The sequence below is a fragment of the Gouania willdenowi genome, chromosome 9, assembly GCF_900634775.1.
Source record: "Gouania willdenowi chromosome 9, fGouWil2.1, whole genome shotgun sequence".
Taxonomy (NCBI): Eukaryota; Metazoa; Chordata; class Actinopteri; order Blenniiformes; family Gobiesocidae; genus Gouania; species Gouania willdenowi.
Window position 1 is genome coordinate 16,820,104 of NC_041052.1, and position 26,220 is coordinate 16,846,323.

At 39.2% G+C, this 26,220-nt stretch overlaps 1 protein-coding gene across 2 annotated transcripts in view; it reads left to right on the forward strand.

The window, feature by feature from the left end:
* cux2b (cut-like homeobox 2b) overlaps positions 1-26,220 on the forward strand; it is a 168,742-nt gene that overhangs the window by 74,976 nt on the left and 67,546 nt on the right. The window contains exons 2-3 of one of the 2 annotated variants that reach the window (XM_028458282.1): positions 9,080-9,190; positions 11,992-12,039. The exons of the other annotated variant lie outside the window; for it this stretch is intronic. Of the exons in view, the coding sequence (XP_028314083.1) occupies positions 9,080-9,190; positions 11,992-12,039 (159 nt within the window). The remainder of the gene's footprint in view (positions 1-9,079; positions 9,191-11,991; positions 12,040-26,220) is intronic. 2 annotated transcript variants of the gene reach the window in all.

Genomic DNA, 26,220 nt, shown 5'->3' on the forward strand with positions numbered 1-26,220 from the left:
GAAGCCACACACCAAATTTGGTTATCCTATCTTAAAGTTTCTGAGAAAAGCTGTAGCCTTGGAAGAACGGACGTACGAATGGACGGACGGACGGAACTCAAACCTATATCCCCTTCACACTTTGTGGCGGGAGATAATAAATCTCTTAAAAAAGGATCATCCGTAGTAATTTATCAGTCTGCCTCACATATTGAGTCATAGATGTGGAACTGAAGTAGTGGTGAACTAAACATACGAGGGGAAATCAAAGTAAACAGATTAAAATAAGTAGAAAGGTTTTTATGTGTAGTTAGTTTTTGATAAGTGGAAGAAATGGCTTAAAACAGGTCAGTGCTTTCCAGTCTTTTATATGAACATTAGCAAACGTATGCTAACCCTCCCCCTTCAGAGGCTGCAGGGAAAGGCAGTAATAATGCCGAGGCTGGCCCAGACTGCAGTGATTGGGTCCTATCGATTGTAGCAGATTGATTTATTGATCATTCCGCCCTCTCAGATGTGGCGTCTGAGATGCAGCGGCTAATCCTAGGCAGCTCTGGACGACCTGGTGCTGCACAGGGAAGGAGAGCAGATAAGGAATGTATGAAAGGAAAGCACACACTTATCTTAATCATGCCGACCTGTGCTAACGCTGCTGCTGCTGCTGCTGAATGCACACGCTCTCTTTTGTGCAAAAGGAGAGGTTGTGTACGTGTGTGTGTGTGTGTGTGTGTGTGTGCATGTGGGGGTTGTGAGGCAGTACAGTCACCAGGCAGAACAGAGTGGATCTATAAATTGATGGAATTCAAAGCCTCCAGCATCGATTACCATTATAACAAACAGCAGCGCGGAGAATGTCTGATTATTTTTAGACAAAGATTCTGTGCTCTCAGCAGCAATTCTGCTGATGCTGTCACACTTTCAGACATCTGCCTATGATTGCAATTAGATGGCATACAAAAAGAAAAATAATACCCCCATCTGCATCCCCTCCCTCTTCTCCTCCTCTGCCCTGTGTGTGTTTTTTTCCTTCCCTCTTTAATTTGTGCTGTCCAAGCTCAGTGCACACTGTAGTGATTTGGACTCAGTCTACCTCATTGCAGCACCTTGGTAAGGTTTTTTTTTTTTTTTTTTTTTTCTTCAAGCAGTTGTCAACATACTCCACTGTGGCTAGTCTTTGTGAAAGGCCAGAAAATAGCTTACCTCTACAGACGTAATCAAGATGAGCTGGGTTTAATGAATCAATGTCAACTGCACTCCAACACAAAGTGAGCTGAAACATTAACAGCAGCGCCGATTGTTTCAGGGCAACATTTTGCTCTCATTTTGAATTTAGTGTGAAGTTTTTCAAGAGCAAAAAGCTGTAGATATTGCTTACAGTAGTTGTGCCTACTGTAATTAGCCTTAGTTTAAAATAGGGATGGACAAATATTAAGTGTTTGATAGAAATTAGAATAAAAACAATAAATGATTATTATCCCCCGCCACAAAAAGTGAAGGGGATATAGGTTTGCGTCCATCCGTCAGTCCGTCCCAGTTAAACGGGACAGCTTTTCTCAGAAACTGTTTAAGATAGGATAACCAATATCGGTGTGTGGCTTCAGGGTATCAATACCTTGGTGGAGTTTGAAAATGAGAAGCGTGCAATTTTGTTTTCCGGAGTTATGACCCTTTTTCTGTTTTTTTTACTCTGTTCGAGGTATCTTTAAAGGGGACAGCTTTTCTCAGAAACCTCTTAAGATACGAAAACCAAATTCAGTGTGTGGCTTCAGGGTATCAATACCTTGATGGAGTTTGAAAATGAGAAGCGTTTTTCTGGAGTTATTGCCCTTGTTCCGTTTTTTGGACTCTGTTCAAGATATCTTCAAAGGGGACAGCTTTTTCTTAGAAACTGTTTAAGATAGTTAGTAATTTTATATTCTGATGTGATAATATTTTCTTATGCATACATCTAAGTTCTTAGATTTATGACATTTCAAGACAACCAATCTGGTGGGGATTGTGGATGTCTTCTTGTTAGTTTCTAGTAGAGATGGGGTATAATTATCGGTCTGATACCCTACGGGTTGTTAATAAAGGATGATGGTCTGTATGTTTTTCAGGACATTTTTTTTTATCTCCTGACATGTTTCGACTGTCAACACATCAAGACATATCACCTCTGAGGAAGACTGGCAGTTGACAGTCGAAAAATGTCAGGAGATAAAAATGTATCGAAACATATCTTTCAGAAAAGAAGACAAAATGAACTTACTAGAATTATGATGATCTGAGCCGCAACATGCTAAGCTAACCAAAAGATGTCGGAAATATGAAATTGCCACTGCTCAAACTGCCAAAAAACAAACAAACAAATCATAATTCACTACATTTCTCAAACGGCTGTATTTTTTTGTAAGTTTTATATATTTTATCATATTTTTTATGCCAAAACGAATTGTTTTGTTTGATAGTTTTGTAAATATTTGCTTGGATTAAGTAACAAAATTAGATTTTTTTTTTTTTTATATTTGCCATGAAGTTCAAAATGTTCACTAAATGTATTACTAATTTAATTCTTTATCATAGCCTGTTTCCCTCTCACAGTGTTTAGCAGGTCATGTTTCTATGTTAGTTTTGTGTTTTGGTCAAAATTTCACCAACATCGCTTTCCCCACACACATATCGACTCCGGCACACCAGCACCAGTACCCGCTTTAAATCCCCCTGCCCTCTGGTCCCAGTGACAGCTCCGCCCTCCCCAGGGGACACTCATCAATTATGGCTGGATGTTTGACTGGCAGAGACTTAATGACAGGAGCTCTGTATTGACCGAGCTGCCACACACTGGAAATTTGGTCCTTTTTAAAACCTGTAAGAAGATTACAGAGAAAACTCCACTCTGCCCGTTTCAACTCCTACATCTCTTTGTCACAGCGATTTTTTATATGCACTTCTTTAATGTTGGTGCAAAGGATTTTATGGTGGATGGAGGTGACCCATCATGAAAAGAGATAAAGGATCTTAGAGGTCCATTGGTTAAAGATTAAATTGGATCAGATCTGATGAGGAAACCATGACCCAAACCAAAGAATGATTAAATTCTGATCTTTGTTGCATCACAGGAGGACAGTGGGAAAATCTAAAGTTGATAATAAAACCAGTGATGCTAAAGAGGGAAATTGTATTCCAATTTACTCTCAATATACAGCCTGAGATTAAAAACTTAAAATTGTTCATAGAAAGGCAAGAAAGGCTTTTTAATCTGCAATCAGTTTTATTGGCTTATATAGTTATTAGTGATTACCTCATCTAATTTAATCTTATGTTATCTCATTAACACTTAAAACAATAGATACTATGGTAATATTAGGTTCCTATTGTAACCCGGGGTTTCCAATGGATATGTCTCCGCTGCGCCACGGCTCCGATCCGGTTTTGCACCGCAGTCCGGCAATCCCGGCAATCCCCACCGGTTGCTCTTTGAGTGTGTCACGGTGCAGTCGGGTTGACGTCACGAGACCGAGAAGTTAAAGGAATGCAGTTGAAGGAAGTGCTATAAACTTTTTTTTTTTTTTTAAATAGTTAATTACAATGACATATACAATAATAAAGTGCAGCAATATTCACAAACAAGTACAGATACTGACTGGCATTTACTGTATGTGGTTAATAAAACCAGGGAAATAGATGGAATGACTAACTTCCTGTTTCACTGTATTTGCTCTGTGCTGAGTTGTTGCGTCCGCCAGAAATTGAAGACCTGCATATCTCTGCCGCAGGGCTCCGGACTGTCGCAGCTGTGACGGAGCAGATACGCAGCGCACCAGACCCGCTGGAAATTAACACAGTGTGAACCTATCAGCTCCGGGGGCGTGGCAGAGACGAAACGCAGCGGAAGTGCTTTTGCGTTGAGCACGTCCACTGAAAACAATTGTTCTACACTCGTCAAAATGACTGTGGTCAACTGTCCCCCCGGACCAAAAACTATCCATTTGCTTGTGTATTTGATTTATGCATATTTCCAAATCTTCAATAGAACATATTATTAAAGGACCAACACTATGCAGGAGTTTATTACCAGTGTTGCCAACTTAAACACAAACCCCCCCCAGTCTTTGTTTTTCAAAAAAGGAAAGTGACTAGAAACAAACCTATTGGCATTTTCAGGCGTCCTGTCGTTCACCCGTGCGCCCCACATCCGCTGCATTGGTTAGCTCTCTATCTACGGCTCTAAAACACTTAAACACCAACGCAACCACGTCATCTTCTGACTTCTAGCCACTTTTGATATTTAGTAGAAAAGTCTTGAAGCTGCTCAGTTTTATATTTGTCATGTTTTGTCAGTAATTAAGCTCAACAAATGAAAGGGGACCAGTTTATTTAATGAACTGATCCAAAATCAACATTTATTACTAAAACATGAATTTTGACAAAAGTATTTGATTGTTTTTTTGATATATTTTCTTCAAAGTTATTAGAAAAATATTGCATTAACAACTAAATTAATCAATTTAAAGTTAGGATGATCCTTTGTAATGTACCAGTTGGCCTTTACTCATTGAAATGAGCAGAAACCTTCACTAAATATGGTTAAACTCTGTAGGTTGACTTTGTTGTTCTATAATAGGGTCTCCTGTAGGGTTTCTTCCAGTCTCAGTGTGAGAGAGACAACCTAAGTAGCAAACAGTCTGTTCTGCCTCGCTTCTTTCCAGAAGGACGGGCCGTTGGTTTCATTTGACGGACTCCCCTCCCCTCTAATGGTCTCCAAACCGTGGGGAAGCTTTCAAAATAACCACGCCATAATGACTGCACTGTTTGACTTGCATGCTGCACGAGTATTATTCTCCTTTCTCATCAGCCGAGCTGCAATAAATGGGAACCGGGCTTTTCAGCGAGGTCACTGAATTACCGCCAGCCTGAGAATCACAGCACTGTTATATCTTAAGTACTTATAAAATCCACTCCGAGTCACTTCAACAGGAGTTTTCTCCTGGCAAGATTAGCCGTTCTGGGGCCGTTTGAATCTGGAGGAGTTTCAGAAAGCCAAGTCTTTAATCTGCACTGAGGCTCATCCCGGATGGACTAACGGGAGTTTATGAGGTCCATCTTCTTATCCTGAGCAGCCACAGCCCTTTTCAGGAAGGACAAGGTTCCCATTAACGCTGCTTTCCTCAAGTTTGAGAGGATTGTGACTTTAAAATAAGAGGATCAATGACAGCAAATGAGTCTCTGGAAATGTATCCTAAGCAAAGCTACAATAATGTCTTCAGTTTTAATCAACAAACTGAAAATATTTTACACAAAAAGTCAAAAATTTTAAGATGGAAGTATAGAAACATGATTTTCCTCCAAATAGCTGAAATATTATACATCTGCCTTGTCATGGGTACGAGTTAATGTCAGTCTGCTCCTTAAATCTAGCTCCATCCTATTTGTAGAGTCCAGTGTAGAGCCTCCGATGTTTCCACGTTCTGTCGAGCAGTGTTTCCCAAATTGGAGTATGTGTACCGCTCGGGGTACGCGATGGCACTACAGAGGGTACTTGAGAAAGCATGAAACATATGGGGTTTTATGTTTATTTTAGGTAAAATGACAGTGGAAATGATCTTGATTAGAACATGAACTGAAAATACTAAGGTCAGTCTTGGTTCCACCGGAAAGGAAAGGTGACCGGAAACGATAAAAACTATTAAAATAAATCTGTTTCATTCCTTTTTTTTTTTTTTACAAAATTAGATTATTTAAAATGTGGGTTACCAGCCATTTATCCATCATTACTCTCTATAGTTGTTTTTTCATAGCATTCTGAGCAAAATGTTAACTTGAGCCCAAAAAGTTTGAGAACCACTAGCTGGGTCTATCATTTCTGATCTATTTTAGTTTTATCGGCTTACCCTAATTATATGTAGTATTGACAAACTAAACGTCTAAATATCATGTTGTAAATGTTTAATAGGGATTGATTAACTTTCTTAATGTAAATAATTGTATATTTTAATGATTCAAAGTTGAAGCAGTCGACCTTGGCTGCGTGACCATGCGGTCTTTGTTACAATACTTAACCCAACTAAACAAGACAAATAACCACAGAATTTCCAACACTCAATGGATTAAGGCAAGGCAAATGTATTTGTATAGCACAGTTCATACACAAGGCAACTCAATGTGCTTTACATGATCAAAAAGTGCAACAGAAAACATTGAACAGCTTAAAATCTATAAGAACATCTTTTAAAAATCATCAACAAACACGTTTCATCAACAACACGACCAAAAATCTCCGTCTCAATCAATCTCAATGGATTAGGAAGTTTATGTCCTTTTTAAAAGTAGAGAAAATTAGACACTGAAAAAGGGGAAACTTAAAAAAATTCGATAATAAATGACAACCGTTTATCAATATTTTTGCGACAATATAACCATACCCACCTTTTTTAAAATTATTTTTATTATTTTTTTATTTGTTTTAACATTATTAGTTATTTATTTTATTTACTCCTATGTTTAAGTTCCAAGATGAATTATTCTGCATTGGCTGAGTAAATCCATTTTTCATTGAATTGTCTATCTGGTTTTGTTTTTGTTCTTGAAAATATGAAAATTGAAAGTTGCATTCAAACGTTTAACGCTGACACTAATGTGCCCTGGTATATTTAAGTGCCTCTGATATACTTGTATACACAGCAATACAAATACAAAACAGAAAGAAGCACAGAATTAAACACACAAACATGAAACACAAAACCTATACATACAGACCCAGATTAAAGTCATGTGTAAATGGTAAATATTGGTAATAGATGTGGGTAAACTGTATATGTGGACAAGTAAGCAAATACTTTCAACAGCACAAACTATAACTGTCTGCCCAACGTAGCACACCAACCCTTCAGCAAAGTTTCCCGTCTCTCCTCAGAGTCCACTCCACTTCATCCTCCTATGGGCAGCCCAGGGACTTGAACCAGCAGCCCTTCAATTAACACCGTCCCTTTGACCGACAGCATGTCACCCTCCCACGAGGCCTCGGCTGGAGAACATTCATTCTCCCATTTTCTCTAATTTATTTGCCTTGTTTGATGATTTATTAAATTGCCTTTAAGTAAGACTGCAGATTAATTAAAACACAGTCAATTTAATTTCCGGCCGTCACGAATAATTCCGGAGTGGTAATTGAATCCCCTCACTCTTACTTTTCTTTATTGTAACCATGGAGCTACAAGAGAGGATCAACCATCAATTACTGATAATATAAAAACAGAAGAAGAGATGAACGTTGGTTTGTCTTAAGTTTACTGAAGCCCGTAAAGCTTTTATCATATTATCATATGTGAGAATGCGTGTGGTGCCTTCAAGACCCATATATTCCTCATTTATCATTGTGTCTTTAAATGGCCTACTTTTTTTTTTAAATCGCTCCTATTAAACCCTTTCTCCAAAAAAGTTGGAAAAATATGGCTTTCACACACTTTTATTTCCCTAATACATTGTAAAAATCTGTCCGTAGAATCTACAAATTTAATTTGAGATATCAATCATTCATTAGTGCTTAAAAGGGGTCAAATGTACTGAAAATTTGTAGATAAATGTAACCCCACTTTTTGCACCCACTTTGGGTTAAATATAAAGTGACGTTTGAAACAGCTAATTTATCTTTCATACTTTACGTTTATTCATTTCGTCAAATTTCAAATGGATACATTCCAGTATCTTCACCAAATCTACAACTTCTGTCTGTTATCAGAACTGTATTAACGATTAACTGCATTTTTCGGACTACAGGTCGCACTGGTGTATAGGTTGTTTTTGAATAAATTCACTATTTCCCTCGAAGCATTCACAGATAAGTCGCTCCAGAATATAAATCCAATGCTTGGATGTTAGACTGCTTGGAATTGGCCTGTGCAATGCTGGATAGCACATTTTTAGCCAATTTCAGTAATTAGGCTGCTGCTAGCCTGCTATGCAACTTCTCCATCAGCTCTACTTTTTTGAATTTCCCTAGAGCGTAATCAGACATGAACAAACATAATGTGGGGCTTTGGATACTTGTTGTTTTGGAAACTGGTGGTGGTTTGATAGCACTTTAAATAAATCACTTTGAAGGTTGAATAATCACTATTAATCTATCATTGCTTCGGTACTCAATGGAATCGGCTAAAAATCCTTACTGGCTTCAGGTGAATACAAGGTTTTGCAGCCTCACAGCAGAAAAGGGTCGACTTTGAATGTGTTCTGCCTTTATTTTCCCATTGCCTGAAAGACTGTGGAATTGGATGCTGGATCGATGATATTGGATTTGTGGATGCGTGCGATGCAGTCGAATCTGGCATGAATATAAGGTTGTGCTGAAACGGCTTTGCTGCACAGACACAGGCTCCTGATAGCAGATCAGAGGTGGAGCGGGGGCGGGGCTTGCATTTTGTATAACTACAGATATGTAAACAACACGCACACATGTAAACAACACAGGCGTGGTAAAGGACAGGTGAGGAGTCATTATATTAAGAGTAAAGGTTGTGAGTGCCCGACCTGTGTGAGGTGGACAGAGTTCGGCGCCGGTGTTGCAGTAAAGGGTAATTTGGTTAAAGTGATGGCGGCAAGGCCAGCGATTGGAAATCAGTGAGTGATCGATGGAGCGATCGGTGCGGGCGATGGGAGAGAGATTGAACAGAGGCTGAGAATAGATCTGACTCAGTCGGGGTAATTACACTGTGTTTGAATCCAGCTCAGGGAGCAGCTCTTCATTTTGAGAGGAACCTTTATTTTTTTGTGTTTGTGAGGGTGTTTGTCAGCTTATCGGATGACATGTGATTCCCCTCCCTCCAACTCGGCTCGCTCTATAGCCTTTGCCTGGTATTGATTATCTCAAATACTGATTATCTAAAAGGCCCTCTGCCACTGTAGGCATTGGATTTATTTTGGCTTAATTATTTATGTGCCGGGGCTGGCTGTAAGTATTACTGCTGCGAGATCATGAAGGATTACATTGTTAATATTCAGCAGTGTATTTTTATTTATGTACACTTGGAGCTTTCCTGGACGAGCGTTGGCAAGGCTTCCTAAAGATCCGGCGACTGCCTCTCTTTCTCTCACATGCTTCTCCTTCTTCATGTGTTTGCAGAGGGAGCTAAACTCTGTGGCGTCTGAGCTGGCGGGTCGGCAAGAAGAGAGCGAGCATTCCCACAAGCACCTGGTGGAGCTGAGCAGGGAGTTCAAGAGAAATGTCCCCGAGGTGAGTCTGACACCCGCCTTTTCTCAGCTGTGGCTCATCTTCACCTCCACAGGTAGCGGCTGTCTGCATCGCACGGCCCCCGCACGGCCTTCTCAGCTCACTTATTTATCGCCTTTGTAAAGATCTGCATTAGTCAACGCCTGGAATCAGCGAGTCTGCCTGTCTGCCTCCTCCTGCTGCTGCTCAGTTAATATTTACCCATATTTGGACAAGCGAGCATATTTTCCTCTTCCGTGGACAATTCAGTCCTTTACCGACCCAAAAACCTCCATTAAGAACAAACTACCATCAAATTCAGGGAAACCGTTCAAAAGATGAGGCCATTTGTACCAGAAATGATACTGAACATTCAACTAACTACAGAGATTCGTTACTTACGACACTTTTGAGTGGTTGAACCGGAAATAATACAGATTATAAGAGTAGAGCAACATTAAATAGGAAACTAAATGTGCGATGACGATAGAGAAGGAAGTATTCTCTTTTACTCTCAATGAATGGTCTTTTCTTGGGGATGTGAAGTGTTGCGGGACCCAAACGCAGAGATTTAGAAAAACTGCACAAACCCAAGACCTCCCAGAGAAAACAACATAAACAACCCTGTAGAAATTGGGAATATGAATAGTCACTATGGAGTAGACATTAAAGGTGATTCATCCTCAAAAACACTGTGACCAAGAATTACTTAAACAGTGCAGGGAAGGTAATCAGGGTTTGAGAAACACCTGAGTGGAAACAGGAGGAAGTACTTAACCTCTCTGCACTCACATACTGACAGGACAGGGGGTGTAATACACAAGAAGGGACGATAGCTGTGTTCGAACTCGCACTCAAGTAGTATATGTCAACTACAGTAGATACTATTAGTGTGATTAGGAGGATTACGGTGATGACTGTTCCCAGTATACTTCCAAGTTTCCCAAGATGCATTTCTAACCGACAATGACCAAAACTTGAAGCACACTGAGGAAATATCTGTTATATGTTAATTTGCCACCTTTGAAAGTTCTGAAAGGATTTTAAGAGAGAAAGTGACCAAGTAGAATTTCAACATCTGGTCATTTGATCCATAAAACTCATAGAGAGACATTTCATGGTGACATTTTGGAGACCCGTCATTTTGCAACTGACAAAACTTCTACAATCACTAAGTCCTTTTAAAATTAAAAGCATGATGCAAGTAACTCAGGAAACCTTTCTCCGAACCTTTGTCTTTGAAAACTTTGTTAATTCTCAATAGAGATCAAAGTGACATCAATACCATGAATAGATGAAATGTCACTAAACATCAAATTACATTAAAATCTCTGTTGGGGATTTACCTTCTTAGTATATTATTCAGGTCATAATTTATCCTTTAGAAGAGCATTCATACTGAAAACTGCAGCTTACTTCAACTGCTCTTGGATTAATTTCCCCGGAAAGTCTGCTTCGTCTGGTCCTGCGTGAACATACTGTACATCCCAAGTCTCGATCAGATCAAAGAAGCAGACTCTACTTCATATGAGAACTGGAGTCTCGGAGCGATTGCAAGATTTCTAGGCCCCTGTCACAGTTCTGCAGTTGAGCTGAATGACAGACTGCAGCCTTTCAGCGCCATTTAAAAAAAGTAAAATACGGCTCATGTAAACATGAAGCAGTGAGGAGGAGCAGGTGTGTGTGGATGTTTGTAGAAACCAACAGGAATAAACAAAAGATGGCTTTACTGGCTCACTTCACCTTTGCTTTTTCACTGTCCTATATTTGACCAATGCCGCTACATAACAGAAAAAACTATTGTAATAATCCAATATGCATATTATTACAACTAATCTCAAATTAAATGGAATAAACCCAAAACTCTGACGTAAAATATCCACCCGTGATGTCACGTCATGCAAATGAATTGTGTAAATTTACTAACATAATAAACCTTGGGTCCTAATGAATACTTTTCTCATTCACAGTAGCAATTTATATCCATGCACTTTGAAGCTGCAGCCTTTTGAAGTCTAAAAATGTAACAAAAGTTACCAAAATTACTCCAGCGCCTACAGGGTTCATCTGAGTCCTGAAAGGAAGATCGATCTATTTATTGACGTCATGTAGTCTGACACATTTTCATTAGTTTAGTCGCACAATGAAAACTACTTTAGATGTTGAATGTTTTACGAAATTCAGAAATCCAGTGCATTCCTGAGTACATCCACTTGCTGCCATGTGATTAGCCTTAAGTATTAGCGAGTGGTCGAATAGGCATACCTAATGAACAGGCTGGTGAGTAACAATTCAAACACTATGTGTATTTCAGCATCTTTGAAGTGTGCATTTCTCTGTGTTTCCTCCTGTGTTCCTTCCAAGGCAGAAAGGCCAAACCAATGAATGATACAGGGAGGTTTTTGTCTTTTCTCCACGCTGTTGTTCAAATGATCATTCATTGACATGAAAGCTTAAGTCCAAGAGAATGACTTCATACTTCATAAATGAACCCTGGGGTTATTTACTCCCACCGTCCTCTCTGAGCCGAGCAGCTGTAATCTGGTTGGTATAATACAGGCGTTAAAGACGGGATCAGGCTGTCACCACTGGCAGCACAATCTCCTTACCTGAGGCAGCTCGCACTAGTCTGGATCTCCAAGCTTTAACACAGTATTCTGGAAACACCCATTCCTCCAACATTCCCACTCACTCAAAGCGTCCCACTTTTACCACTAATAGCTGTGACAACATCAGAAACTGTAGAGAAGCACTGACGTTAAAGAGGCACTCGCTGCAAATGGAGGAATGTTGATACAGGGTTTGGTGTTTCTGTTTTGGTGCAGGAGGTTCGGGAGATGGTGGCACCCGTTCTCAAGAGCTTCCAGGCACAGGTGAGTCCCAAACATTGATAACTGACATACTGACGGCTGAGAAACCGTCAGTCTCACACAGTTCTAGTTAATTAGCTAAGGCAACTGGACTTTATTGAAGACTATACACCTTTTTTATCCAAGACCCTTGTTTTCGTCTGACAAATCCTTCAGTGAAAGTACAAATACTTGTGTTACAATGTTTTTTTCCAAGGGATTTTCAACGTGAGTGCTGAGAGAAGTTGTCAAATGTGCCACAGGAAAATGTCCCATTTAGCTGAATTGGTCAATATTTTTTTTTACACAGCAGTAGGTTGCACAGCCATATATTGAAAGTACACACGTTAGAGTGTGGGGAAGCCCCTGTTGTTGACCAAGTAACACAAATGCATTTCTGGCTATATGACTATGCAGTATGCATAAAGCCCCATAAGTCTCTAGGGGGGCCCAAAACTGAGTCCTTAGCTGAATCTGAGGTGAACTCTACCTTTCTTCATCCCTAATGTGCTCAAATTAAATGTAAGATAAAATAATAAATCAAACTCATAAGCTATGGTGTTTTTGAGGCGTATTTAAGTTTAAATTGTTTTGTCATTCAGCAGTTCATTGATCATTTAATAGAATCTCCATGTTTTTAGGGGGTGTGCAAGAAGTGGGGGGCTCAAACAACCTTCTTTTGGGCCCCCACAAAGCTAAAAACGGTGCTAAAGGTTTAACAACAAAGGACATGAAAACAAGAACTGTGATTAAGTTAGGTACATTTTTAGAAAATTGCGTGTATTTTCTGCCTTCAAAGTTTTAACACGTGGTAAACAAATCACAGCAAACATCAACTGTTAATGGTTTTAAAACAATCATTTTTATGTTAAATTTTTATTAAAGTATTTCTAGCCATTTGTATGACCCAATATTATTTTGTATTTTTTTTACAATACAATGTGTTTTGGTCTTGTCTCACCATAAGCAACAGGGTCTGAATAAAGCAACCCTGTTTCTGCGGTTGTTGCATCTTTAGGATGATTTCTGAAGCTCTGACATACTGAAATAAGACACTTTGCATGTGCATTGACCAGAGCAGACTGCTGAGCTCCCGTTACCAATGATTTGATAGATCGGGGCGTGGAATCCATAGTATGCTTTTCATGTTTCTGCTCATCTGCTGCTTATTGACCGATGTCTTTTCTGTCAAAGTGAAGTAGCATCTATCTGCCATTCGATGATCAGATATCTGACTGTTCATATTTTCTTTAGTCGAGACGAGCCCTCATTTCCTGTTGTGCTGGTTCACGGGCCGTGCCCCTTCTGACGTGACCGTATTGAAAAAGTCATCCGATACCTACCAAGACTCTGCTTCGGCCATTAAACCAAGGTCATAAATCACATTTGTGCGGCGCGTAATTCTCAGCAAAGCAGAGCCTTATGGAAATGATACCGCAAATATGCCCCCCCCCCGCTCCCCCCCATCCATGTTTCACTCAAGCCCTAACCTGAAAGCCCCATCCTTGGTTAACATGAGAGCGCTGGGCTTGGACTGTTCAGATCTCTTGGAAGTGATTATTGGCAGCTTCTTTTTAATGCTTCATAATTGACTAAGCCTATCGGGCTGGGCCCTACACTTGGCAGCGCTGATTTCTCGGCTAATTCAATTACTCCGCCTGTAAAGTTGCACAAATATCAGAAGCACCCTTGCACAGTTTTATTGTGCAAACAGGAACCCAAAGGATTAATTTAAGCAGCATTGATGTCTGACAACTGGGAGTCTGGCGATGTTTCACAGTAGATAAAATAGATGGCTGATAATGAGCCATGATTTTTCTCCTTCCTTGTTAGCTGCAGGCCTCTCTAGGCTCCTCTCTTGTGTAACTTCCACAACGTTCTGCCTGTTGATAAGGGATTCAATTCATACACTAATACAATCCTCTGAAAGCCTTTCACTTTGACTCTTTCATGGATAGCTTTACCTCACCGTCCTTATGAGGTGTCACATCTCAAACTCTTCTTGTCTGACCATACTTCTATTACACATTGTCCACGTTTCCGATTCAAACATTCATTCTTGACCATATTTGTACCTTCATTACTCTCTCTTGTTACAATGTTCAGGTCTCTGCATGTTGAAGAGCTAAATCTAAATATAGTTCCACACTCCAGTGTGGATTTTATGTAGGGCCACTGATTTTCCATTATTTTAAAAATATTTTTATCCATCACATTTTTTTTTAAAAGCATAATTTTAGTGTAAATTGCCATGTGACACCAGTTACAGTCTAGTATTAGTCAACTAAATGACATTAAAGTCTTAAAGGTAGGGTAGGTAATTTTCTTCAGATACACTTTATAAGTTTTTGGTTGAAATTAAATTAAATTAAGATCTTAAGTGCTCTGTCATTTGTAGCAGCTGTAAACCTGTAAAAATTTTGACCAAAAAGACGGTCTGTTTTTTTTTGTTTTTTGTTTTTATCAATCACGTCTCCCTGTCTCCCTGCTCGTTCTCGACCCCTTGCGTGCAGGAGTTCATACTCAAAGCGCGTCACCGGTGACAGAGTTAAAACGCAGTTTTTAGTCAAGTTTTTTAATATATATATAATGATAAAGTTTAGTGTTTACTTACCGCTGAATGAGACATGAGACTACAGTTTCTATAGAATACTATACAAGCAATAAGCTTAGGTTCGCTTCTGGAGCACCGGCACTCGTGCATGTGAGCGAGGGACGTGGCTTCAGAGGTCATTGCACATCTTATAGAGCAACAACATTTCATTTCAGTTTCATCCTGTCCAAGAAAACATGAAAAGACAATCACATATAGCACTTATAACATGGGAGGACTGTGGTTTTCCACAAAAGCGGCACCCCGTATTTAGATGAAAAAAATGTGATAACAACAGAAGGAGAGGTGAGGAGAAAAGGCAGGTTTTAAACTGAAAAAGCAAAACACAGTCACCAAAAGCTCGAGACCATAGCACGTGGGCACGTAGGTTTGGGTGGTGGTTGTGGGAGAGCGGTGTTGAGGGCGTGGGCCAGCACGGAGAGGAGGAGAGGATTTCCAGCTGCTGGGGGACGCAGGCGTGCAGCCACTTCTGGGCGATCCACGACGCTATATGATAAAATGACCGTAACACTGTATAACACAAAAACTGGTTAGCTTGTTGCTGGAAATCACCTCAACTGAGTGACAGTGTGTTAAAAGCAGCAGATCTTGTAACTGATGGGGTTTTTCAGTCACTTTGGAGATTTTTAAAAATGCAGTCTGAAAACAAATCAAGTCAAATTCTGGTGTTAAAATGATCAGATATTCTGTGCACGATTGTTCTGTTCTTGAAAGCATCGTTAGGGTGCGTACACAGCTTCTCCCTGGAAAGCCTAAACAGTTTATCCTGATGTAAATATCAGGATTCCTACGCAAGTATGGAATGTTTGGAAAAGTATGTAATTTGATTTGAATTATTTCCAGGTCTGGAAAAGTATGGAAAATTAAAAGTAATGGGATGTTTCCAAGACTGTTGCCAGTGCTTTGTTTTATAGAACCTAAAATTATGAATATCTAAAAAATAATGGATCAATCTTTTTTTTAGTCAGGCCAAATGTGGCTGTTGCAGGAGGTCAAGGTCCATGACTCACTGCAATTCACCTTCGCTTTTTTTGTATAATTTGAGTTACAGTGAATCAAAAAGCAGCTGCAGGTTTTCCTATTCGTTTCGAGCCTTGGAAATGCACACCGAGAAAAATGAAAATGTTAATGTATCATCAGCTTTTCTCCATCCACTGGAGGAAGTCCATGACTATCCTGGTCTGAAAACAGCCTCAGTCCTTCTTGTGTAACTTCCACTTCCTTATGTTCTACACGTTGATCAGTAAGTCTCTGCTGGCCTAGGAAAGATAAATCCCTGGAAAGGTGCAGCGTACACCATAATAATACAATCCTCCGGTGTTTTCTGATACACTTTGACCTTATCACTAATGTCATACAGCTTGCAGAGGCTTGTGAACTTTACCCAGCGGTAGTCAGCGTGACCTCAGTGTAAACTGTGGGACCTCGACCTGCTGCTGCAGGGGGGTTGGTGGTGGTGGTGGTGGCTGTTTGAATGTTTGCTTTGGGATGAACCCAAGCCCCCCTGCAGCAGCTGAAAAATCCTGACATTTGTGTGTGTTTGTGTGCATACGTGAGGAAGGAGAAGTGGGTCCTTTCTCCTCCCTGCTGTGGCGGGGCGGGCCAGAAGGAGCACCCTGTGGTATTTGGACCCTCATCATGCCACTTCTGAAGGAGAAGTTGGCTCCTTTGAAGTGTTTGTGACATGACAGGTTCCCTTTCTTTTCTTTTTATATTTCAATCTTCCCCACCCACTTCTTCCTCTCTTCTCCCGTCCAATCTCGCCGTCTAATTATCGCAAACCAGGCGACTGATTAGAAACACGTTGCCGACCTAGTTTTTCAGGAGGAGGAGAAAGGGTTAATCCCAGAGCTGGTGGCTGTCATTGGTCGCTTCCCTCCTTCTTCTCCTCTTTTTCGTTCTGCCTCTCCTCTTTTCTTTCCCTGGAAGTTTGCTAATGAGGTCCCGTCAGAGCTGAGGAGAGGTGTTAATTTGGCCTTGTGAAGTAGGAAGGAGATTAAGGACAGTGAGGAGCTGAGTTTACGGCTTAAAATACACCGCTGTCCTTATTAATCCACCGGGCCCGGGGAGACCACCGTTTTTGGTCTTCTAATGAACACTGTCTCATAATGAAGGTAATTTTAATAAAAACTTACAGCAGAGGAGAAACGGGAGATGGTAGATGTTGGCGCACTTATGGGGCCAAGGGACGTGACAGTTATTTCTCAAATAACCAATCGCAGGAGAGTCGGACCCGAGTCGTTCACACAAGTTTTCGCATGAAGTCGTGAAAAACACACAGACGAACGCTGTTGCACCCGAAAATATTTCTCAATGCAATTTGCACCTTGGCTCAGCGCGTAGTGTGGATTCCCCTCAGGATAAACCTTTGGGAAGCAGGAGAAGAGGAAACAGTCAAGATTTCTTTGTGTATTTGCAGCCTCCCTCCTCTCCCCTTTTCCACCAGGCCCCAAAGATCCACTTCTCCTCTCCTCTTCTTCTCTTGATGTCTCCGGGAGCTCTCGGAAAAAGAAAACAGCAGTATGGCTCCCTAATTACTGAAACTTGCTTTACAATGATAATCCGTGGAGTAATTTAGCGTGCACAATGAGAGTTGCGGTGCTTGCGCAGATGGAGATTCTGATAAATAGTTTGTAACGTGTAATTAGCAGCTCTGCCGGTTACATACCATTAACCCCTCAAGCTCAGGAATCATTATTGGGCCTCATTATCAAGCAGCAAGGTACAATTGAGCTGACTAGACATCAAAAACATCAAACAGCCATTAAAGCCGGCGAAGTGTGGACACCTGTTTATGAGTCTAACTGTGCCATTTCTTCCCCTGAGGATGAGAAGTGATGATATGAAGGGAAGACAATGTTTTTGTGCTTCTCCTTGTTGTTGTTGTTCCTGCTTGTTGTCGGTAAGAGGGTGGGCGGGCCAAAACAGCAGCTTTCTGACTTCATGGAACTGAAATAGGAGAATCTGGAACGGCTGCTTCACGTGTGTACGACTCATTCCTTAGAAACCAAATGTAGCGATTCCTGTTTGCAGAACAACTTTGTGTTATGACTAACTGAACCTTCTTTGAACCATTGTCCAACTTAGCAAACTCTTTATACCCACTATATACGCTTCAAACACTGACCATTAGTGCAGATGCAAAACAGAGAAAATCTGCAATCCCATTTTACTGCCACCTCTACTTTCTGATATACAGACGCTGCATTCTGTAAATGCAAAGCCAGAAACATTCCTTGTATTGAGGTAAAATAATTAACATCACATTGTGAATATGTTCACCTTCTCTCCTGCTGTTTGGTGGCTCTCTGATGTGAGGCTCTAATGCTGTCACTCAGTGTTTACAATATTCTGAACCTCTTTTGCACCACAATACAATAAAAACACTTCAGATGATAGCTGTGGCTGCAGGTGTGTTTAAAACATCTGTTGTAATCGGAGGTCTTGCCAGAAACCAGAATCAAGTTTAACAGGCTTATTAGTCAATCTGTGTTCACACTGCAGGTAAATTCTGATTTTTTCAAATCTGACCCAGCTCACTTTCATATGTGCGTATAAATCCCGATACGTATCTGATATTTTGCAATGCGACTGCTGTCAGATCGCATTCTATCCGACCTTTACGTCATCAAAGCAGGAAAACCCTGGTGGAGGATGTAAGTAGAAACGTGGAAGGAGAGTGAGTTCTTAAAATTAGTATTTATTATATTATACATCAGTGCCAAACACACACCGAAACGAGATGCCTCCATATTTACTTCCGTAAACAGTGGGCCTGCGTGCTTACGTAGTACCTCATGACCGCTTTTGTGCATGCGGATCACTTTAGGGTCGCATTCGGTTCATACTCCAAACTGATAGAAGACGCATTTTCTGAAAAATATGAACTAGAACACAAAAAAATCAAAAATATTCAAGATGAGCATTAAGACCTGCAGTGTGAGCTGATAAGAGTGAGCAGTCCAATCAGAGAAGATGGAGAAGGATGGGAGGACATATTTGAACATGGTGAATATCTGGTAGTATCGCCCATCTTTACTACAAAGCTGAGCAGGAATAGGTCAGTATAGTTCAAAGGAGGTAAAATATGTAAAAAAAAAAACAAATGTCCACTTTCGAGTTCATCTATAAATCACATGAAAACCTCTGTGAACTTAAATATAACTAACTTTTCTCCACCTTTTGGTAAAACAAGCAGTTAGATTGTCTTTGGATGTTGTTACTCTGACTAAAGCTGCAGTGAAGATCCAGCAGAGGAAAGTTGATAAAACACCCGCAACGTTGTGCCCCAAACTCGTCTGTCACGCGCTGAGGTCGACAAACACAAGCTTTGATCATCCATTGGGAGGCGACCAGTTCCTCCTCTGTTTGAATAATTCCTGAAGGAAATGATCATTTCTCTAGAATGTATGAATATGTTATGAATAAAGAAATGAATCAAAGAGCACGAACGATAATTAATTACAGTGCTGCGATAAAAGGCTGTGGGTGTTATGACGCAAGCTTCCTCCGTGTCATTATAAGAGGCTGCGTAATTACCTTTCTGCACGAGCCAGCGCTCCTGGCGGCGCCGCTCGCTGAGTGAGTCTAACGGCCATAAAGCTTTTCCCTGGCTAATTGTCTGAGGGGCTCTATGGCACTTTCATAGATGAGGGAGTGCGCCGTTAGGAAAAATGCTCAGCGACGCTACAGCTTTTCCAGCTCAATGAAGACAGATCTTCATCCCAGGCTAAACCTGGCTGTTATTAGGCTCAGCCTGACTGAGTGGACGCTTAACTGGGGACGAAATGAAAGAAGGAGGACACACACACACACACTGGGCTACACACTGTTTTAAGAGCAAGATTGTGTTGATTTCCTTGCATAGTCTACATTACAGGCTCATATTTCTGTGTCCATGAAGCGCAGTCCTCATGCCCGTGTGTTAATATTCCTCGCTTTACCTTTTCACTCAGTTCCAAAGAGCCAGTATTACCTTTTCTTTACCCCAACCTCTTTCAGTCCAGTGCAATGACGTCACTTTATCTTTCAATGTCCCGTGTGGGACCTTAGATTTTCCATCATCGTTAAAAACAAAATTATGGAATTCTCTTCCTGACATGGACTTGGCAATATTATTATTTTCTCGCACCAAATCTCGCTATGAAATCTTGTGTTAGGACAAACTGCACCTCCTGAAACAGAAATAGGTGTATGACACAGACTGAACCTTCACCTACAAGTTTTGGGACAATATCACGCATGACTACGATATCTTTCCCCATAAAAGAGGTGGCCTAATGTCTGGTGAGAGCAGCAAACATGGACGGACATGTCAAATCTCGTGTTAAGCTCACAATCTTTCAATGCATGTTTTGGGTGCAATTCTGCAGCATAGAAATATGAATTCAATAACTGTGTTGATTAAATGCAGTGTATTTAGCATGTTTCTGACAATTTCAAAAAAGTTTAATAGCCAGTAATGTTATCAAAATAGGAATCGCTGATAAAATCGTAGCATAACGCTGAAACAAAGTTGAGGGAATTTGAAGTTCTACTTGTAATGGTCGTGCAATTTAAGGTGCATTTGCACCCCAGGAACTTAGATTATTCCCCAAGAAACGTCTGTGTTTATAACCCTAAATGCGTGTGTAGAATTATTATCAGGTTTATTTATAATTTATCAGGTCTGAGGATGGTACCTGATTGGAGAGGAAGTGCTTTTAGCCTCTGATGTGTCAATAGATCACTAGTAACAAAATAAATCTGATAATATAAGCCATGGTAATGATTGACAATATTTAAAAAAGTAGGGTTTGTGACCTAATTCAGGTCCCAACCAACATTTAAAAAAAAAAAACTTATGTTAAGTCTTTATACAGTCCCTATAGTGATAAAAAGCTGGATTTGAGCCTACAACCTCCTCAGATACCTGCTCGGGTTTAACAGAGTTTAGCTTTAAAGTCAGCAATAAACTTTGTACTGATTTGCTTGTGCAAAAACTTTAAATTAAGGTTGAGTGGTTGGCTTATTGATCTATTGATGTATTGATTTATTGATTCATTGACTTATTGATTCATTGATGTATTGATTTATTGATTCATTGACTTATTGATTCATTGATGTATTGATTCATTGACGTATTGATTTTTTCTAAGGTGTGGGTGTAGCAGTTGAGGAGCAAAGGGCGCATTCAATGATTTTTCCACTCAATGTGCACTTAGTTGACCTTAGGCAAGTTTGAGCTTTTAATGCACAAAAAGGTGCATTAGTGTCTTACTATAGCTGAATTTATTAAGGTTTATTAACAATAAATCTATATATAGGCCTGTGTGTGTGCATACGTGTGTGCGTACTGTTAAAGAAATGTTGAGTTTAAAGCTGCTACTAAAGCCGATCAGCTGACAGCTAAGCATACCTCAAACATTTTAGAAAATCCTTATTCCAACACCCTTTATGTTATGTTGATTAATTCACCTGTTTTATAAGCAATATCACACATTACATAAAATGTTCTAATTAAGGCATGAAAGAGGAGCCATCATGCTGTAAAGCTGCTTTCAATGGCCAAACCAGAGAAAAAAAGCAATCGAGCATAGAAAACCTTATCAGATTCACACAGTAGAGCCACAACATTATGACAACCTGCGAGATATCATGCAGACGTGGCTTAGCTTCAATATAATAATCTCTGTGAGGTCAGGAATTACATGTCAAAGGGGGATCAGCCTTAAAGGCCACACCACATATTGTCCTGTCAGATCTTGTTGCGGGTAATGTTATAGACTTGGGGTTGCCAAACAGGGGTACGTGTACCCCTAGGGGTACAGGAGCACATTGCAGGGGGTAATTGGAAAGATTTAATAATTAATTTAAAAAAAAATAAATAAAGGGAAATGTTTCTAGTTCCTTTTTAGGCTATTTTTGGACAAATTCTCCACAAACTATCAGTACTATAAATATGTTATGGTGTCATTTATTCAGACAACTTTTTTTCGAAAGTTTACTTTGATCTCCTGACATGTTTCGACTGTCAACTGCCGGTCATCTTCAGAGGCGTCTGAAGATGACTGGCAGTCCAATGCTTGGACACAGTTTTGTCCATGCCTTCTGCATAATAATTGGAATTATTAACAGTACTATTGCTCAATAAAATACTATATTTTCTATTTTATGCTGTAGAGGCCATTTTATCACACTTCTGACAAAAGGAGACAATAATTAGCTACATTTTACAAAGGTGACTGTAGTTACTTACTATTGAAGTAATTACATTAAAGTTGTATGGTATTTTTTTTATAATTTTTTTTATTCCACTTTAAATTAAAGTCATTGTTTTGAAGTTGTAGATTAAGCCTTAGGGAACCAATGTTTGAGACACAGTTAGGGGTTTAGGAGAGACTGCTGTTCCACAATTGAAAAATCTATGAAATTATGGAGAGGGTACTAATGATATGAAGGGGGTACACGGGACAAAAAAGATAGGGAACCACTGGTGTACAGCATAGAGGAGTGACACTGTTTTAAAAATAAAATAATGAACAATAAAATGTGAACGAATACGATAAAAAGATACAGTCTCATGGTGGATAGGAGAGCAGCAGGAATGGCGAGAAGGGAGATAGAGGAGGACCTGGGTGTATGGAAGGGTGAATAGAATAGATAAATATACAATTATATAAAGAAACTAGTCCTGCACAAAAACAAAAAAAAATATCGTAACATCGTAATGAAGGGACGCTGAAGAGCCTCAGTTGGAGAGAATCGCTTCCCCTCATCCAGATGCAGTAGTTGTTTGAGGAAGTCCATGAGCGCCATCATGTCCTTAACTTCTCCAGCATCCTCTTCTTTAACTCATTCAGTGCCAGCCATTTTCAAAATTTCTACCCCCTCAGTGCCAGCCGTTTTTGAGCATTTTGACTAATATTTAAAGACCCACAGAATATTTTGCACTATGACAATCTGAATTCTAAAATCAGAATCTGAAAGATTAAAGTCTCTAATTTCATCAACAAAAAAAAAGATGTTTTGAGGTTATTTCATTCTGTAATCAGCAGTTGAATAGAGGCAAGTTTCACACAAATTGCCAGTTAGTGACAAAAAGCTGAGAAAAACGGCTTTTTCTGAAAAAATCTATTAGTGACTTTGAAGCATTTTTTTTTTCCCCTTAGGGACACCTCAACATTGGTTTCCTTATATAAAACAACACTGAGACTGGGCTTTTGATGGCAAGATTATTATTATTTTGTTATCTATGTCAGAGTTGAATGGATTTCTTACTGTATTTTGGCCGTCCTCCAAGTCTCTCCCCCTGTTAGGTCCCACACACGCAAATTCTTCCTCCTCCCCGACATGCCGAGTTAAAGATCTAGATTTAAAAAAAAAAGTTAGGTCCTTGCACAAGTTCAAACCTCTATCGCTCATAACATATGATAAAAGAAAGCGTGAGTCATTTCAGCTTATAAACACAAATATAAAGTAGGTTACATTTTAAAGACGAAATCGCTGCTAAGTATTTGAACTCAAATATCGTAGAGAACACTTACATAGAGCAGGTCATCCAATGAGTAGAAATGAGGGCCATGTGGGCCATTTCTTAGATTCCACTCTGTGAATATCTTAGTATTCTTCCGGTGTCTGAGGAAACACAAAGACAATGATAAGGGTTTAAGATAAGTTTAAGGCAACAGTCAAGGTTCAACAACAATAAAAACTATGTTTTACCAGGAGCCTCCATGTTAAGCCAAGCTTATCCTCCTCCTGACAGAAGAATCTCTTGGTATACACACCAAGACGGAGCTGGTGGTCCGACAGCATACCAAGATACTCCATCATGGATTTCATCTGCAAAAAGAACACACAATTACACACATTAAGGGCAGTTCTTTAAGACTTTATATATAAGTGTATAAAACAGCCGAAACCCTGAAAAAGAGCATGTGGGTAATTAAATGGATGGAAGGATGGTGTATAAAAAAAGATGACCTACCATGAGATATTCACAGTTGATGCGGAAGAGGTTGGCGTTCAGGTACAGGTTGGCCAGCATTGGCTGGCACACACACACACAGTATTTATAATAAAAATATACTATGAGTAAAATAAAACTAACAACTAAACAATATTTATACAAAATGTACACAAAATGACAACAGAAATGAATACAAATATACAAAAAGGCTAAAAAAACATACAAAATTACTCCAAAAAACATACATTACAGAAAAATACACCAAACAACAAAAAACATATGAAAATGACTCAAAATACACAAAAACTAAATATATATACAAAAATACACAAAATAACAACAGAAATGCACAAAACTACACTAAAAAAGTTACAAAAATACACAAAAAGATTCCATAATCACACTGCAATGGTAACAAAAAAAACTACTAAAAGATACAAGAATACATATAAAAACATACATTACAGAAAAATACATCAAACAAAAAAAATATAAAAATGAGTAACAAAAACAATGATTATACAAAAAAATGCACAAAAACGCAACAGAAAAATACGCAATTATACCGATTCTGCTCCCACATGAATGCATACTTCCGACAGGCACTGTACTAGTCAAGTTCAAATGAAAAGTATCGGTCTCAACCACTGCTCTTTTAACCTAAAACAAATCTTGGTTACACTTCATTTTTTATATTAATATTGTGTTGTTTTAACGTTGAAAATGAGAGCAGAATAGTTAACATCCTGTTAATTTAAACCGAAGTGTTGGCTGGGCTTTATTCAAATCAAATGAGAATACAATTAATTACATTTTAAATCTTGTTTACTTGTTTGTTTATGTCCATAATAAATTCATAGACAATTCCCCTAGAAGAAAAATCAGGAATCTATAAAACTTTACCTGTATTGTCCAGTATGCAGAGATTTATTTCAGTCACACTGGTTGAATTATTATTTTGGCTAAAAAGTTACTGAATCGATTTCAAGCCACTGAATTATTTTGGATCGAATCGTTGTAAATGAACCGATATCGTCCTTGAATCGAATCGCCAACAACGAATCGAATTGTTGCGAAAACGAATCTTTACACCCGTGATCTATATTTATCTATCCTTTATTTATCCTGTATTCTTTATACCTCTCATTGTTATTATTGCTGTTACTGGCTTGTGTTTTGTTGTTTTCTGTTCTGCGCACCGACTACCGAGTCAAATTCCCTGTGCTGTTTTTTTTTTTTTTTTAAAAGACTGTACTTGGCAAAATAAACTTTTCTGATTCTGGATTCAATACGCTGATTCTACTCAACATAGACAGCTGGAGGGGAAAAAAGGACAATTAGATCATCTTTATATCACTATTCCCTAAACAGTTCATAGTTATAGACCTGTTGGAGGCACCAAAACTAGGATAGCTCCAAACACTCACCTCCTCCTCTATGTCTTGCACAAACATGTCCTTACATGTGTAATTAACCTGGCATTTGGCCACTTTACCAAAGGAACCTTCTTTGATGAACTCAATGATGGTTTATTGAGTTGAGCTGCTCTGCAGAACCTTCCCTAGTATTAGTTGAGATGCTGTCAGAGTGGATGGACAAGGTTCGAATCAGAATCAGAATTACTTTATTTATCCCAGGGGGAAATTACTTGTGTCACAGAGGCTTGAGGAATATTACCAATGAAAAGAAGAAACACTAACAAAGAAAGAAAGAAATAAAAGACACATGATTAAGTAATAGACAGTTAATTAAATTAGGATTAAATACAAGTGCACACATTACAGTCAAAAAAATAAAGGGAGAGGGTACTTATTTTTTTGTTGAAATTGATAATCATACTAAATATTACCAGCAACTCACAACACAACAACAAAAGCAAATAAGAAAAAAATACACTGAATAACAAAAAGAAAAGACAAACAACAAAATGCACAAAATGACAACCAAAAAAAAGACACTAAATTAGAGAAAAACACACAAGATCACTACAAAATACACAAAAATAACAGAGAAACATACAAAACGATATAAGAAAAAACCGAACGACACCAAAAACACACTCACAGAGAGACAAACATTTAAATCATATCAACAATACACAAAATGACACAAATTATATTGATTAGAACATGAACGGAAAATGCAAGGATCAGTCTTGGTTCCATATCAAGAGGGAGATGACCGGAAATGATAAAAACTGTGGAAATAAATCTGTTCAGGAGGCAATAAATACTGTTTCATTCACTTATTTACAAAATAAGATTCTTTAAAATGTGTGTTATCCCTCATTCATTCATCATTATGATCTGTAGTGATTTTTTTCACAGAATTCTGAGCAAAATGTAGCAGACAGAGAAAGGAGGTAATTGAGCCAAAAGAGTTAGAGAACCAGTGCTATAGACTGACAAAGAGACGTAAACAGATGCAGTGTCTGGCTGGCAGTGCATCAGTAGCAGTACATCATATTTCAGCTCTGTATTGGTCGTTTTGCAGGATTAGGATACTGTATATCCCACTGACTGATTGCTGTGATTGTGTTTTTATGCTGAGGACCTTTCCATCAGTATTCCCAGTGTCAGTCTTCTGGTGTATGTGTTTGTTTTCCCCTCCTGACTGATGCCCTGTCGGAGCGTCCCGGCCG